At 40.1% G+C, this 17,916-nt stretch overlaps 1 protein-coding gene across 5 annotated transcripts in view; it reads left to right on the top strand.

Moving 5' to 3' along the window:
* MFSD2B (MFSD2 lysolipid transporter B, sphingolipid) overlaps positions 1–17,916 on the top strand; it is a 40,646-nt gene that overhangs the window by 1,614 nt on the left and 21,116 nt on the right. For 3 of the 5 annotated variants that reach the window (XM_068937053.1, XM_068937050.1, XM_068937052.1), the window contains exons 2-6: positions 3,835–3,960; positions 7,575–7,699; positions 10,995–11,118; positions 13,584–13,662; positions 17,582–17,748. In XM_068937053.1, the coding sequence (XP_068793154.1) occupies positions 3,835–3,960; positions 7,575–7,699; positions 10,995–11,118; positions 13,584–13,662; positions 17,582–17,748 (621 nt within the window). The remainder of the gene's footprint in view (positions 1–3,834; positions 3,961–7,574; positions 7,700–10,994; positions 11,119–13,583; positions 13,663–17,581; positions 17,749–17,916) is intronic. The other 2 variants (XM_068937055.1, XM_068937054.1) reach the window with 2 other exon arrangements.

Genomic DNA, 17,916 nt, shown 5'->3' with positions numbered 1-17,916 from the left:
CATTCAGGTCTCTCGTGAGTTTTTAGAGTGCTTTAAGCTTACTGACAAGCTTGCACAGGTGAAAGCTTGATTTCTGTCGCTCAAGGTAGCAATGCAGCAGGGAAATTTAGTCTTCAGAGTCGCAGAAAAAATTTTTGTCGGGTGTTTGTAGTCTTCATGCTCTGCTGCTGTTCGCACTGCTCTGCACAAGGGCAGTTTTATCCTTCTTGAGACAGTTTCTGGCATCAGGCATAGCCATACCGAGTAGTCCCGGTGAAGTCTGGGGGACTTACTGCCCTAGATCCTGCAGGGGACAGCTGCCCCATGTATCTTATCTAGTTCAACAGTAAGCCTGGAAAGTTGTAAAGCTTTACAGGGTATAGAAACCCACTCTCAGAAGTATAGCGTTTTTCCCAGTGCCTCACAGGAAGATGTGGCAGAAAATACTGACAATAATAATTAGAGCGTAACTTCAATATGGAGAGGCAAAACAGACTACAGGCTGCTTCTTTTGGAAATAAGATACCTGAAAGGATCTAAAGCAGGATCTGAATAATTATTTCTCGGGAGATATTCTTGGGATACCAAATGAAATTACCAGGCAACAGCTTCAAAACAAACAGAGCAGAAAGTGGAATTTCTCTTCACAGTCCATGACTTTCGGGTGTAGAACTCGGGTCACTGCTGTAGTATATGATGGCTAAAAGTATAAATGAGTTCAAAAAGAATCAGACAACATAAATGGAGAGCAAGTGTTAGGCATAGCGATCAGGATGTAACCTCCATTTGTGGAAGTTCATGAGCTGCTGGTGGCCTGTGGATCTGAGGTTAGCTGGTCAGGACACCTCTATGCTGTGTCCTTTTCTTCTTCAGGCACCCTCTCTCTGACAGAGGCAAGCTACTGTTCTAGGTGGAAACGTGATCTAATCAAGTGCAGCGGGTGATAGGTTTTCTTTTTCTTAACTTACTGCGCTTTTGTTGGTGGAGAGGCACATCCTTATTCTGTGAGTGGGACACAAGGCGCTTGAACTGAACTCCTCCTTAAGTTATTTTGTCAGACCTACAGGAAGGCTCCTAAGGATAGGGAAAAAAAGGCGCTTTGCCTCATTGGTAGCTTGGCCTTAATTATAATCTAAAATCCCTCAGACTAGGCTTAATTGCTGGATTCATGGTTTCTAAACTGTTCTCTTTGACCAAGCGTGCTACGAAGCACAGCATAATGCTGTGGAAGGAAGACAGGAGTACGACAGCCTATTCTAATCCTTCATCTGCCATTGATTTTCCAATTACTTTGCATTTATTTCCTTCTCCGGTATCTGGGTTATGGCTTCACAACTCATCTCTGAGAAGGATAGGTGAAGAGTGTTCACGCAGGAGTTTAAACATGCCAAACTCCCTATAAGTAATAGCTATTTTAGTGAGCATAAACAGAATCTGACAGCTCATTTTGTTCAGGTAATAATGTTCGTAAACAACGTTAGTCGCAGGTGCAAGCTGCCATTAACTACTGCTGTGGCCAAAATATTACCTTTGTTTCAAGGTGATCTGGGAGTGTGGTTCAAAAAGTAGCTTGAGCAGCATCCGAAAGGTGCTGCTGTGTGGTATCACAATGAGACTTTTTGAAAAAAAACTAAGTGTATTAGGATTGTAAATTTGCTAACCGGGACACTGAATTTAAAGATGGAGGACTGCCTACAGCCCGTAAGTTTAGATCTTGGTTTACTATTTCCTGTACCACAGCTTTTTGGGGGGATGGAATGGGATGTGGGATTTATATGGCAATGGCTTATGTGTCTTGATTTCAGCCAGAAGTTACACTGTTGTCTTGCCGTTGCTTGGAGCTAAGAAGAGAAACAATCAAAGGAAAGAAACCCTTAAAGTAATTTAATTTCTGTGAGGATGTGGGTAGGGGTAGGGGAAAGGAATAGATCGAAAATAGAAGAAAGTGATTAGATTTAAAAGTATACAGACCCTGGAACAAAGCTCAAGAGAACTGTGTTGTGAGTTAAATGAACGAGATTACAACCCTAGACTTCACTAGTCTTGTGGGGGCTACAGAAAGCTCAGATTTAACAGGACCGTGTTTGAAAGATAGTTACTTTGTACAGCAAATACACATATGGTCTATTTGTTTTGTTTAAAGTCTCTTACCAATTTTGCTCTGATGGAGTCCCTCTTGTGACTGTTTACCACTGTCTTTTTTCCTGGAAGGGAGAGAATTGCCAAGAAGCGTAAGTGAGGCCTGCTGTGACGGTAACGTTTAGCAGCCAGTGCCCTGAAACTGCTCACTCTACCTAGGTGAAGTAATAGGAGCCACCTCTAGAGAGGTGTACACCTCTTAAGACTAGGGGGCTGTATATGTAGTTAGGTCGGGAATAAGAGATGTAATTAACGTGAGACTTTTTATTCTTTCTCTGTCAAAACAGAACAAGGAAAGAGTCCTGATGCTCATGCTTGCTTGTTCACACCCACTCAGATAAAGTAGTTCAAAGGAGAACAATCAGATGATGAAAGGTTTTGTCTGGCAATCTAAAGCTTATCAAAACTCTGTTGTATAGTAAAGACGATGGTAATTAGTACTTCTAAAACTTTCAGAAATTAGGTAATGTATCAGAGTGTTATCACTGCACTGGGTCTCATTACCATATCTCTATTTTATCCTGGCCTAATGTAAGAACTAAGGGCTTGTATATTCAGTTCAGAGGGAGGGCAGACCAAGGATGCATATTGCTGCTCCTTTGTGTTTTCTGGTTCCTCCTGATAGCAGTCTTTAAAGAAGGATTGAATATAAGTGAATATAGTTCTCAGAAGTCTTAATTTCAGCTGGGTATGTTATCCCTTTGAGAGGAATACAAGATTAGTGTAGAGTCATTTTCTTCCCGTGTTTTCAGTTACACTCCATGAAATTAACGCTGAGCTTTTTAAGTGTTTCCAATATTCTAGAACTTCTACTATTAGAAAACATAATGTTCTTCACTGGAATTTCTATTAGACTCCTTACATTTTTGTCTCTAAATTATGATTATCAAACCCTATTTTCAGCTTTAATCTTACTCTTATTTGGTAATTCTATTAAAGAACATTCTTGGATGCCTATAGCACTTTTCTACCACATATCAAAAGGCAATTTAAAAAAAAAAGCTTAATTTTGCAAAATTTTCAAAGACATCTATAGTGATTTAGAGTCCTTCCCAAGTAGGACTTAGGCCCCAAAATCACTTTCCAAAATTTCCTTTTTATATCAATTTTCACTGTTTGAAAAATGAAAACATAGAAAGTCAAGTGACTTTGCCAAGATCACACCAGCATTTTGTGGAAAAGTGAGGAAGGAGGAGGACACAAATCTCCGGAGTCTGTTTGGACACTTGGCTGCAGAACTTTCCCTCCTCTCTGCATGTTGTCTAGTTGCTACAGTATGAGAGTATATACTGATTATTATGGTTCGAAAGATAAATACAAGTAAGTTTTTCAATATTTTTTCGAATCTGAATTAAACATTCATAGAGAAAGCTGGGCCTGGAAAATAGTATAACAGGATGTGCACTTCTTTGCTTCTTCTTACCTGTTTGTAGATTTGATCATAAAACTGTTCCTTTGTAATAGCTTGTGGGAAGTGGATAAACCTGGACTCCATTGTAGGAGCACTGCGATCTGGTTTTCAGGGACTCAGGTAAGGAACAAAAATGATAAGACCAAAGCAGTGGACAACCAAAAGCCCATTGATGTTAAGGGCATGTGGACATGCTAGCAGAAAACCTGATTACTAATTGAATACCGGAATTTGTGTTACCCTTAGAGACTTTTGTAGCTTTTATCTTATGTAGCTTGTCTTTCTCATTACTTGTTCTATTTCAGCTGGAACAGGAATACAGGCTCTCAGTTTGCAGCAAGCTATGCTATGCAATAGGAGGTGCCCCAAATCAGGTGGCGGGGAGCGCTGCTGCCTTCTTCCTACAGATCTACCTGCTAGATATAGCCCATGTAAGTAACACAGGAAACCTTTACAAATTATTGACTTACCTCAATTCTGATTTAATTAATGATTTCATTTCTTTAGAACTAATATGGGTAAACTAGCTAACACAGATTTTAAACTGCCTTGTTATCATTGCCTTTAGCTGCTAAACGTCCTGGGAGTTGCATAAACCTGTCTAAAAAGAGGGAGTTTTTTTTCACTAGTTTCATTTCTGATTTGAAGCGGCCATTATTTGCTTTTAGTTTGGGATCATCAGCTGAGTTTACACACTTGCAGACACAGGAAAATGTGGTTCTTGCTGTCAAGGATCAAAGAGTCTAAGATATGAGACATGTGAAACGTTAGTATAAGTTTCTGTTCATTCAGACTACAACCTGGTCAAAAATCACTGCGGTTGAGTCCAGTAGTCCACATATTTCATGTCAATTTTATTTTGTTTAGCTAGGATAATTATTCTTTGCAAAGAAAGCTGAGTAATCCTTCCTGAAGGTTCTTTACTTCCATTCTGTGGCTTTCTGGTACAGAAGCAGACCTGGTAAAAAAAAGCAGCAGGAGTCATCCCATTCATCTGACTTTCAGCTGCTCCAGCTAGATTGCAGGGCAGCAGAGGAACAAAGAAAATGAATCCATAAGCAATTTTGACTGGTCTGGATAGTCTTCTGTATCTGTGTAGTAACTAGGTGGGATAGGCAAAGTATTATAGGAGGGAATAAAGGTAGGGAACAAAAGGGTTTTAGGGAGATGAGGCCAAATTGCAGGGTCTGTGAGAACAGCTGCTGCTGAAACCGTATGAGCAGATTTCAGCACTGACTGTTTTCATTTGCTGGAAGGAACAGGAGGTCCTCTAGCAGATATAAATACCCATTTGCTATTTGAGATGTAGAAAGACAGGATGAGTACATCATGATATGGGTGGGGGGGAGTAGAGGTGTCAGAAAGTTCGGGTTTATATTTTTCCTATAGAAGTCTGATATCAGAAGCTGGGGCTGTAAAAGAAATGCCAAATCTCGTGAGTTACTTGATAGACTTTCAAGTTTTGGCATCACGATATGGTTGGCGTTGAAAGCTGTCAAGTTCTTAAATGTCTGGTTGAGACCAAAGTCACGGGATCTAGAAAAGGGACCAGTCTTGGAGAGCAGCTTCAAAGGTGGCAACGGGGTTGATAGGGAGTGTGAGAGTCGAGGATGGAAGAGGGAATTTCTTGGAGATGCAGCAGGAGGTGGATGCAGCTCTGACCGCAGCTATTTCACACTTACTTCAAGGATGGCAGTACAAGCTCCTGAAGATAAGTGAAGGATGAACTGGACCGGATGAAAAAGACACTAACACAGTTCTCCCAATGTGCTTATAAATAGGGGAATTTCCTAATCTTCTGCCTATTCACAGAAATTGAAAATTCTTGAAGATAAGGACTGTTTATTTCTTCATGTGTGTGTGTAAAGTGCCCAGCAAGCTGGGGTCCCAGTCTTACCTCTCTGTGGGCACTACCTAAATAAATGACATAATAATATATACTTTTTTTTTTTTTTGGTTAGTAAGATCCTCTTACTGAAACACAGCAATTTTGCTTGATGTTTGTAGTAATTCACCTACTGCTTTGTAAAAGGGCTTAATTATTTATTCCTTGATGGTTTAGTTAGTCCCCAAAGTAATCCTGCATGACAAAGATTCATTTCAAAGCCTCTCCAACAGATCTGAATTCTCATGGATTTTTCCACATATTTTCAGGGGAGGGTATGTCATTTTATAGTCATAACCTGGAATTAATTCCTGTCCTCTTAGAGGCAAAATGAATTCAGCTGTTCCTTGGAGATTGTGAAACTCACTATGTATAATCCTTCATACGTAATCTATACCCGTTCTAAGAAAATACTTTTGTATTCATCTTCTGTAGCTTATAGTTATTCTGTTTGAATTCCATGTTACATCTAAATTACTGGTATGAACTAGTGCTATATATAACGGCAAACCACACAGAATGCTTGCGTCAAATTACTAGAGAACACCAGAACCTCCAATAGTAGGGTCCTATCCTTAATTCCTTTCAAGGTGGGTGAACACGGCACATTTTATCTTGTATTTTATTACCACCTAGAAGCTACTGGCACTGGGGCTGACAGACATGGTTTAGATTTAGGGGCAGCAGCCAACTGCTCTGGGACAGAGCGCAATGACTCTGCCATGTGCAGCAGAGGGATGCTTGGAGAGGCACTGTCGTTGCTTGCTAGTGTATCATTCCCAATGCTTCCCTGTCCATCAGCTTTCTAGGGTAGGATACGTGTCTTGGAGCTGGTAGCATCAGGAAGGTTGGCTACCCCTGCAGTCTCACCTAATTTGAGCTAAAATTTAACAAACGTGATTATAAAAGTGCACAGCATCTCCCTTTTAAAAAGGTCATCCAGGATATTTCAGAGATTATTGCTTCTTTCTTCCTCCTCTGAGGGAGTATTGACAGAAAATTTTGCGGATCGGGGACCTGTCCCACCAGGAAGCCATGGGACTCTTCCTGGCAGGAGATAAGCTCTGCAGAAAAGCAAGGAATACTAGCTCAAGCTTGGTGTTGTATCAGCTGCATTCGCCAGGCTTCCAGCTAGGCTGGATCACTGACAGCATGAAAGAGCATATAGACAAAGGGTTTTTGTCTCCTGTCACTGTTTGAGTCCAATAGGCTGCTTCAGCATCTATATATATGTATATATATTTTTTTTTTTGGTAAGAGAATTGATTTGAGGATCATTCATGATTATATAGATTTCAATGACTCTTTTCAAGCCTCTACTTCAGTGGCATGGACTTGGCACTTAGAGGAGAACCAGCCTCTTTTTTTAGCTAGTGTATGTTTTGAACTCCTACATTCTCTACAGATATATGTAGAGATAAATGCATTGCCCAGGATAAGCTGTAATTCTATATGTGCACTAAAATATGGACTTTCCAGGTTAATTTCAGAGTTTTTTCCCACTTGGCTATTTTATTCCTCTGTAACATGGGAACGTTTTTCAAGGGTGATTTGTTGGTCTTGTGCTGACAACTTCGATTTGAGCAGCAGTGCGTTATGCAGTTCACTTGTCACAGCGTCGTTCTGGGTGGATACGAGTTTGCTATGCTCTAACTTCTTCCATAGCCACATGCCACCACTTGGCAGTCTTATTGGTAATCTCAGGAGATGAAAAAGGCTGAATTCATGTAAACAGCTACCTCTGCTTTAGTCTAGTTCAGATCAAGGTAAAGATCTGGAAATGGGGCTGTATGGGGAATGAAGTGAGGGGAAAGTTACAGAGGGTCTCTGTCTGCTTTTATGACCAAAACAAGGATTTTAGTTCCCTGGGCTCCTCGATTTGACCCCTTTTCCTAGTTCTAAATATATCCATAATCTCTTCTTCCTTGCACTTCTCCCCTCCAATCCTTCCTTGCATGTTGCCTGTCTTGACGTCTTATTTATTTGCTATGGGAAACCAATAGCGTAACCAATAGTAATGTCTTTGATAGCAGCAGACATGTAAATGACCTACTGTTACTCTTTAAAGCACTGAGATTCTTTCTGGAAAGTCGCTTTTTGCTGTTTCGTTGTATTGTAAAACAATGGCCGCTGTTTAGAGGACTATGTCTGTACTTTCAGATTACTCCATTTCATGCCTCTTTGGTGCTGTTCATTGGCAAAGCCTCAGGTGCAGTTACTGATCCTGTTGCGGGCTTTTTTATTAGCAAAAGTAGATGGACAAAAATTGGCCGGCTCATGCCTTGGTAAGCAGAAATATGTGCATATATTTACATATGTATGTGTATATTTTTTATGTGAGTGCTGTAATCATAGATTAATTTCATTAAACTGTATTTTTCCTTACCTGTCTCCCAGACAAGAGTGATCATATTAATTTTACCTATATAAAATTCAAAAGAAAAATTCCCATGCTATCTATTTCTCTTCAACTTGTTCTTCTGTGAAAACATACAAGAGATTTTCTACCACTGGAGAAACAAAAAAAATGAAGATAAGACATTGGGTTGTTTTGTTAAGCCAAACCAGAATCTCAGATCTAGAATGTTCTTGAATTTGCAGCTGAATTTTCATCTCTGTCTGCATTCGTTTTAGTTTGATTTCATTGTGCTCTGGATTCTGAGTTAAAAGGGGTGCTAGTCCCTCCCTCACCCTCCTCTGCAAAGTTGGACCTTGTTTCTACTTGTGTCCTAGTGTGTCTTCCCTTTTCACATGAGCCTTCCGGGAGCTCCCTTAAGTTAAATTCTCTAGGGCTTACAGTTAGTTCAGTACGGGATGTGTGCACATGTGCGGCACAGATTTGACACCACCGCTAGTTCAAGCCCCCAGTAACTAGCACGGCTCGAGCAGTCCGCCTCATTCTTCCTTAAAGCGATCGTTCTGGTCCTGCTTCTCTTAAGTCCTATTAGTCAAAAATGCTTAATCAGAAAATCACCATACCTTTTGTCAAAGAATGAGATGCTGTAAGATTTTGATCAGCGTTGTTATTAGGCATAGATTTTCTTATCCCTCACATGCACTCACGTGCACTCTAGCTCAGATGGTTTTTTTTTTGTCCAGGAGAAAGTGCATGGCAAGTAACACTTGTCCGTATGCTGTCCATGCGCTATAAGGAGGGGACAGAGGAATGAAACAAGTGGATTGCGAAGGGATAGTCCCTGTTAGAAGAATCTATGCTTATTTATGCTTATAGGGAGTTTATTTGTTGTTTTTTTCATTTTAAAAGTCTAGGAGAGACTGAATGGTTTCTCTCTTTTACTATAATGCTATGTTGTCAGATATTTTAATTGGTGGCTTTCTTCTTCTTCCATTAATATAATCCCAAAACTCAGTTCACAACTAAAATCTAAGAGTAAACATGTGGCACCCTGAGCGAAGCAATCAAATTGTGATGAAAAATAAGCCCACTTCCTTAGCTGGTGGTTCTCTTGCTGTGGTGTGGCTTTAGGGCTACAAAAACTTCTTTGTGGGCAGCTTGTATCTGTCAAAGAATAGGAGGCAGATATGTATTGGAAGAAGACTGAGATCAGTCGCTCTTGGCCCTAGCAGGAGCAGGACCTTCAAATCAAAATTAAGGTTTTTGTCAGGAGCCCTGTAGGAAAAGCAAAGCGGCTGCCACTTTGCTCTTTCTCTTTTCTGCGTTTGGTTTGTAGCCACATCAATAGAGGGGTTTTTTTATGAGCACTGAATTAACTTAGTAAAGAGATCATTCAAAAAGAAAATCATAGCATGTTTATAACAATTACCCTTAGCTGTATTCTGATGCTTTTTTTTCTCTAGTTCTCTGAAATACTGCAAATACTGCACGTTTAGTGCTAGTATTAGATCAGCGTTAGGATAACTCCCATTCTAGCTTCAGCATGAGTTTATCAGCTTTTTGCACTGCAAACCGACTGCTGTGCAACTTGCACTTCTTACAGAAAGAGCAGCTATCTAGCCCTGCCTTTAATAGCTGCTCATCAAACAACTTTCTTCTTTCCAGAAGGATTTCTTTTACGTAGCATGCTTAAGACACATAACCAGATAGTGGCATAAAAGAGACAAACTTGGTTAAATATTTTGTCAAAGGGGATAATAGCAGACAGAGATTCAGAAGGCTCTCAAAACTCACTGAAATTAGTGAGGAAAAGAAAGGATATGGAAAGAGGAGGGAACAATATTATTAAGAGGGTTATTGCTGAAGAGTTGCACAAAAAATGACTGTAAAAAACTTTATTGCGGAAACTATATCTGAGCATGTGTCTGGAAAAGCTCACACTTTTGGAGAAGAAGGTAGATTGCCTGAGATGTATTAAAGTCACAACCTTGTCTGTGTCCTCCATTGCTGACCAGCTATGACTGAACTGTGGCCTGGAAACTAGAGAGACAGAGAATACCAGAACCTGGCACTTTCCTTGCTATTCTACACATTCAGCTCCCAGTGCTGCTGTCCATCCCCGCAGAGCAGTATGGGAAAGCCATTGTTTTACTAAACTATTTACCCACATTACTCTTTTGTATTCTGTGTTTTTCGTTCACAATTGCAAAACAATCAGCTGATGCCCAACGTTAGTAGTGCTGTTGTGAAGGGATTAATATTTTCTCTTTTACATGTTTGGATTTTCTTTTGTTGGGTCTTGGTCATCCAGTTACATTGTTTAATGTATGATTTGCAATAACACAGGAGAGCTCTGGTGCTACTGCAGGTCAGGCTGCTGGGAAATAATTGCACCTTATCAGTTCTTCCATATCATGGAACTGGAAAAGTGTTGCTCATCTGAAGTCATTTTTAGACCAATTTAAATTGAATTGTTGCTTCATGGCAAGATCTTGAATTTAAGTTTCCATGGTCCTTTTTTAAGCCACCTTCTTCCCTAAGAGTTGAAGCTTTTATGTTTGATGTGATTAGGAGTTTGGCTATTGAGTTAAATGGAGCGAATTTGACCATAGGGTATGTACCAGGGTAGATACAGACCACAGGAACTTTTGAATTGAGCTGTCCATCACCTTTTATGCTATTTTCAGCACTTTTAAGTATATCAACATATTTGTACTTGCAGTGAAGAGGCTAAGTTGAGAGGAAGATCAAAGGTGTTAAAACTGGAAGCGGGAATCCTTGGTCCTAAGTAGGCTCATATGAAAATTGCTGAAGCATGTTGTGCTGCGTTTTAGTAGGGCTCAGTTTTCAATAGCTCTTTCTAACAAAGGTGCAGTATGAGGCATGTGGGTTAAGGACTGGCACTATAGTCATGGCAGTACAGTGTATGTGCGGGACAATTCGATCTGTTCTAGCTCGGATATTAATTTAGGTAAGTATAGCTCTTTTCCTTCACATTTGCTGTTTGACTGTCTTTTTTTTTCATTTTATGGCAGTACTGGTTTATATTTTGTATTAATGTGTGCATTTAATCCATGCTAACATTTAATGTTTAAAATCAGGTCATATATTTACAAAAACTGCACATAAAATAAATTGCATTGTATCAATTATCAGCAGGAAAATTGAATATACTTTGCTACCATTGTGTTGAGGTTGTTGATATGTTTTGATCTTCTTTGCAGGATGCTGGCATGTACACCCTTCACAGTAGTGTCCTATTTTTTCATGTGGTACCTGCCTCCTTTTGTAGCAGGAAGAGTTGCATGGTACCTGATTTTCTATTGCCTTTTCCAAGCACTGACCACAGTAAGTAAATTACAGCCCATGATGCTCTCAGCAGTAACATACTTTTGCTTTCTGTCTATATTATTGCATTCTGATTTACTAAATTGAGGTTTGTCAGTGCTCACTTTTGTATTTCAACTTCCAGTGAGTTTTAAAGGAAAGGCAGATGTCCCTTTGTCAAACTGTCTGCTAGCTGACAGTTTCTGCCCACAGCTTCTGCCTGATGACCTGCTAATTCAGCCAGATTGCCTCCAGTCACTTTCATTGGCAGTTGAGGCTAAGGCTGGTGACTTAAGAGCATCTGAAAAGCATGCACAAGAAAGGGTAGCGTATTTCACCTGAAGGCCAGTTGCACACATTTGGGGATAGATAGTGTCCTAAACCATGTCCTAAACCATTTCAGCCTTTCGCAAAACTAATGTGCTGCTCTAGGTAGTCAGCTCACTCTTGAATAGATCAGCAGAGACGTTCAAATTCCTAGGTGTCACTTAGACACCTAACTTCTCTTAACTTTTATTTTCAGGGGTGGTTTAGAAGACCAAATAGGTCTGTGGCTCTTGTTCTGGTGTTTTGACTTAAGGTGAAGGGCAATGAAAAGTAAGAGTCCCAGATCTGAAACTGCATTTATGGAAGGGTTGTGTTGCCCCATTTTGCCTTGTAGCCAAAATCAAGGTGAAGCAAGGTATCTTCACTGCAAAGCAGTATTATACAGAGGTCTAGAACTAGAAGTGAGGCCTCCGGATTGCAGCGTGACAGAGTGTATCCCAGCCGACTGAATTTCACTGGATTGCATGTTGAAAAAACATTTCCCAGCCATTTAAAATATTTATATATCTTGTTTGACTTTAGCATTTCTCCTGTTTGCAGGTGTTTTGAACCTGGGAATTCTGTATTCCTGTGTCCAGCTGGAAGGTTTCCCTAGATCCTTTGTTTCCTCTGGAGAAAGATGGTCCAGAACACATTCATAATGGCTTAAAATTATTTTCTTCCCTCTCTCATTTGAAGGGAAAATGCAGGCTTTCCATGACAGAGCTTTGAAAAAGTACACATTCTTCATGTTTAACAGAGTTGAACAGAAACGCGTTTTGTATGAACAGAGTAGGATGTGGCTGGCCAGGCTTAGTTTGCTTGGGTACTGACCTCTCTGGTGGTGGAAACAATGTCTGCATGTTTCAGTTGTTCAAGTGGGCTTATGTACCACTTTACAGTAGTCTGTGAACCACAGTTTGGGAATTCTCAGGCTATGGTTTGACTCTCTGATTGTTTTCCCACATGGTCATATAAGCTGATCCTCCTTGCTAAAGAACGGTATTCAGAGTAGAAAGATCGGTTTATTTCTTACAACAATGCGGATGACTAGTTTTGAGTCTGGGCAGTTAATTAATTTCATTTATTTGTGCATCTTTTTTGCATCTTTTATATAATAGGCTCCTCACTTATCTACCTTACAAAGAGGATGATGATCTGTATGTATTTATATGGTGATAAAACTCCTTTAAGTATATCTGAGAGGATGTAGAGTAAGTCAGTTTATTAAAGGTGTTGCCATTGAAATGAATGGAGGCACAGGATGAGATGGGACAAAAGCAAATGCTGATTCTGGAAGTTCGACCTGTATGTCGCTCCAAGATTTTAGAAATTATTTTTATTTTAGTTCAACACTATGAGGAAAAGGTCTCACTCGTGTCATTACTGTTCAAAAGCTGAGGCGTTTAACATTCAATAGTTATTGTTCAGTAAAGTACTATTGGAGGGAAGGTCTCTCTTCCTGTAAAAGTGGGGCTCATCTACCAGCATTGCAGTAAATGTTACCAGTGCCTATTTCTACCAAGATTTTACAAGAAGGTAAAGACTACGTGCTAGATATAGTGCTGTAAAAAAACAAACAAGCAACACACCCATCCCTGCTACTGTTTTGTCAGGGACTAGACGTAGTAATCTGTGTTTCTACCTATCCTTAACTCAAATTAAAGAGTGCATGGCAAAATGGTGCTGAAGACAAAGCAGTTTGTAGTTTTCATAATTATCTCTTTGAATTATATAGTGAGACATCCATTGAGAGTGTCTGGGGGATTTATGCAGTTTTCTGGTTTCAATAAAGTGGTAAATTCTGTTGTCTTCACTAGGGCTTTGCTTCCTCTTAGCTCAAGCTAGGAACATGAGAGTCTCCTAGTGCAAAGAAAGCTAGATGGTTTATAGCCTAGCTGCAAGGACTTTTTCCCAAGGAAGCTGGAGGAGCACAGCATTAAGGTAAATCCTGTTGCTGAGTTGTTATTTATTATTTATATTATGAAGGAGGCTTTTTTCCTCTTATGCTACATACTTTACAAACCAGAGTGGAAAGGCAGGCCTTTGTGCTTAAAGATACCATGTTCTAAATGAGTGAATTGCAATGCTGAACTGCACCTTTTCCTTTTCCTGGTTATCAAAGGAATACAACATCCACCTTGATATGTTTTCCTAAGTGATGTTCTTTCTTTGTGTAGTTGTTCCAGGTACCATATTCTGCTCTCACCATGTTTCTCAGCACAGACCAGAAGGAGAGAGATTCTGCAACAGCATACCGTGAGTGTGATCTGGGCTTTCTCATGTGGATTGGGGATGAATTTTGTTTAAAATCATTCTCTCTATATAGGAAGTTTCTGATGTTCTGTGACCCTAAAACTGGACTTCTACGTGATAATTTTTAATATCTGATGACAAGTATTTTGTCTTGTAAATGCTTCCATTTTTCCAGTTAAGTAACTGATATTAATGATTTGTCATCCCAAATCATCTGATTAGCTATTAACTCCTCTCAGTTCCTTGCTAGCCACAAGAAACAACAAAAATAAAACACTCTCACCCAAAGCCAGGACTGGGAATAGTTATTTCATTTGTAGGTGATTTGTGGGGGAAAAGGAAACCATAGTGCTGATCTCCTTTTATATTGTATGTTTTAAGTATTTTCTTTCTATTTAGCTTGAATTTCTTTGGGTGTATGTGTTCACATTATAAATTCAGTTCCCTAACCTATTTTCTCTGAAAAATACGCTAGATCTCATAGAACCAAGGCAGTTAACCTCACCAAAAAGGGGAGAGTAATTTGTGTGCATATTCACACCAACTAAAATCTCTCTTTTCATTTCATCTCTGTCTATTTAGTTCTAACACGTGCCAGGTAGTTTGAGGAAAGATCTTGCTATAAAATGACCAACACTCTGACTGTATTAGCTAAAAGAATGAGGGCTTCCAGACCATATTTCTGGCTCTTCACCAAGCAAAACCAGACAAAGTTTTACTTCGAAGCAAATCAATCAGACAAAAAGAAGTGCGATGAAAATCTTTCCAAGGTTTCCTGTATAGATCATGAATAGCATGCAAAAACAGTTTCTTCCCTTTCTACTCTCTTCAATTTTGTTCTCATGCCTTCCTCAGTATGTAACTGCTATCTCTTGTGGTCACCAGCATTAAACAAGGTAAAGAGAAAAGACTTCTTAAATGCTACGTAAAAGACTTTTCTATGTCTTAACTTGTTCATTGGGGTTGCTTTAGACTAACTTGTAAATTTTTTCTTCTATCTGTTTTTTCTTCCTGGCAAGAGCTCTTTTTTCTTCCATTAGTCCTTCTAACCCTCAACATACTTGCTTGAGTAAGTTGAAAACAAAACCATAGAGGCACGGCGTTAGGATCAAAAATTCTAAAAAATCGTCAGAAATTCTAGGTATAATATCCCCTAAGTACCCCAGTCCCTTCCGAGCCACATGGAACATAGGCAGTTTGCATTATCATCAAACATCTCAAGAGAAAGCCTGGGCTAGCAGTCAGAGGACAGGGCTAAGCAGCAAGAGATTCCAGTTGTGTTACACTCTTTGGCACTGACACTGTATTCTGAGTCATCTGACCTAAATTCTAACTAAATCCATGTACCTAGTGTCTTCTGTTGTTTTGTTGTATGTCTTCAGAGGCTGTGATCCAAATAAATGCACTTTCCTATCTGCTAGTCGCACGTAAGGCTTCACAGGCATGCGGAATTCTTGATCATAAATGCTGTTAAGCTCCATGGCTGAGAAGTGTTATACGCTTACAGTGTCATTTTACTGTTCAGGAAAGGGTTTAACTTTTGAGTGTAGTTATTCTGCTAAGCCAAGTTATGATGGTGGAGTAATTTTGGCCTCTTAAATTGTGGTGATTTTTTTCAATTTTGCAATTATTTTTCCTTGGAGCCAAGTTTTCCTGTGGTGGTTATGATTATGTGACAATTTGTGTGTGTTTGTGTGTCGTTTTTTGTTGTTGTTGTTTTTAACAAGGCCTTTCTTAAGCTCTCGTCTCTTACCTCTCTTTGGGTTTCATAGAGAATTCCTCTTGTCGATAGACTTTCTTGGACTCACTCAGTTGTTCAGGCATTTCAACTGTTTAAAGAAAAACATCTGTGTAATATGAAGTGGTATTTTAAAGAAGGTTGGGATTAGAGGTTCCACTACCCTCTACTGGAGATAAGTAGAACTGTTTATTATAAATTTCTGCCCTGCTCCGTACTGTAAATGCATGGTAGAGATACAGCATTCCAACGTTGTTTTAGCTGTACTTACTTTCTAGGCAAAATAGAACCTGCCTCAAGGTAGGAACTGCTTTCTGAATGATCTATTTTCTCAGTTCAGGTGGAAAGTAATACATTATAAATACGGAGCGCACAAGAACCTTGAAATCTGCCTGTTTCTTAGTGCATGCTACTTCTTGGAAAATTTTTGGTAATGAGTGTGCTTCCTTTGCTTGTGCTGATGCTTCTGAGCTTTTTTCTATGCAAGCGCTTGGTAAAATGTGGATATTGTGTCCTAGATAACGTTATAAACATGTAGGTGGTGTCCTAAGCGAATAGTGTGGCTCAGCTGCATTGCCTTTGCACTGTGTAGTCTGCAGTTTGGGTGGTCTGCAATGCCCATGTGGGACTGGATTGTGGCCAAACATTTAGATCAGGTTTAGGCTAGGATTTCCGCCATCAGCCAGTACTTTTATGTGGATAGACTGAACTTTAATAATGCTAGTCAGATTAGGTGTGAAGTTTGGGGAAGAAACTTTTTTTTTTTCCCTCCCCTCACTTTAGATTTATGTAACATGAAGCCTCAAATCTTCCATGCAGAAGCATTCTCTGTTTGGGAACATATTACCAATTATTAAAATGATCCAAGACTGCTAGGGAGTCTATCTTTCCTTTTCCTCACTTATCTTCCATTGCCGCTTCTGGTCCTTGTTACCGTACTGTCTGAGCACCTCACAGTTCCTGTGTATTGCTTTCTTGTAAGGTGGAGAAGCATTATCCCTTTATACAGACACAGAACGGATGCAAGGCCACCTAGAAAGGCTGTGACAGAGGAGGGAACTCGAATGAACCTGAACCTAGGGGCTTTTGAAATGTTTCTCCCTTTCCAGGAGCATATGATAACCACTAGGGCAAAACCTGCCCTGGAACCACCAGTGAGTTGACACATGTCATGCAGGCAGGGAGAGAGAATAAGTAAAAAGAGGCCTGGTGTTTAGGTCAACAAGAAGAGTATTCCGTAAAAAGGAAGGAGTCTTAGACCCTGTTCCTAATCTGTTCATGCATTTGATCTTATGAATCTTTATGCAAAATTCATCAACAGTCCTTGGAGCTAGGACAGGAATTGGTTTATCTGCTTGTGATGGAAATGCTGCGTATGGGCGTATTGCTGGACAACAGGAGTCACAGGCTTAAAGTCTGAGGGTGAGAAGGGTCTAGAACCCAGATTACTTACCGCTAGACTGCAACTAGCCGCCTTACTGACCAGCCTTGAGTACATGGAGCATGAGCTGGATACCCGTGTTTAGATCTTTGCATTGCTTCCTTGTTTGGTGGTACTGAGGAGTTAGTGATCTGAATCATTCTCCGAGGTCGAAGTGCCTAGTTCTGAATATCGCTTCAGGCAGCTAGAGCAGCATCTGCTGTTTTCAAGAGCTTTACAGCTATATTATTTCCAGCATAAGCCTGAGGTACATATCATTTCATTTTACAGTTGGAGAAACAAGAGGTCTGAGCAGATAAGTGGCTGGCAAAGTGTTTCACAGAGTTACTGTCAAATCCAAGATAAGTCTGATGTGATAGCTTCTGTTCCTGCTTTGGAAAAATGACATTCAACACTTAAAGTGTAGTTCAGCTGTGGGCCTCTAGGTAAAAGGTTTCTATGTTATCACCCTTGTGGCTCTTAATCCTGGCTGCATATACTGCATAGCCTCTATGAAAGAGGCTCTTCTGTAGAGGCTTCTAAAAGCTGAACAGAAAATAAGCGACAAAACTTTCTTTGAGACTATTCTATTATTGACCTTTCAGTTCTTCTGTCATCTGTATTGCTTTTTCTGCTCGTTCCTTATAAAACAAAATTGCATTGCCTTTATGAGGTTGTTCTTCAGTGAGCTGAAAAAGCAGACTTGCGAACAATGAAGGAATCAAGTTTTCTTCCTCAATGCACATTTGTGCTTCCTTCTGTAGGAATGACCATGGAGGTGCTTGGGACCTTGATTGGAGCTGCACTCCAGGGACAAATTGTGGCCAGTGCTCATGTCTCTCATCACTGCACTGTAAACACAACCAGCCATTTTATCTCCCCGCATGACGCTCCCAGCTTCCCTGAGCCCTTAGACCCCCTGTCTCATCAAGTAAGTGTCCCTGGGAACACACTAAAATCCCTTGGGAAGAGGGGTTTGGAGGGAGCTGGACTGGGAAGCTGCCATAAGCAGGGCTACTTCTTTCAGTGGCAGAGCGCTTTGATAGCCGACTAAAGTGTTTGTGAAACTGCTTGTTGGGTAACGTCCAGTGTGTACTTT

Source organism: Struthio camelus, chromosome 3, assembly GCF_040807025.1.
Source record: "Struthio camelus isolate bStrCam1 chromosome 3, bStrCam1.hap1, whole genome shotgun sequence".
NCBI classification, from domain to species: domain Eukaryota; kingdom Metazoa; phylum Chordata; class Aves; order Struthioniformes; family Struthionidae; genus Struthio; species Struthio camelus.
Note: the sequence above shows the minus strand (reverse complement) of the source record. Positions and strands in the feature narration are given on the sequence as shown.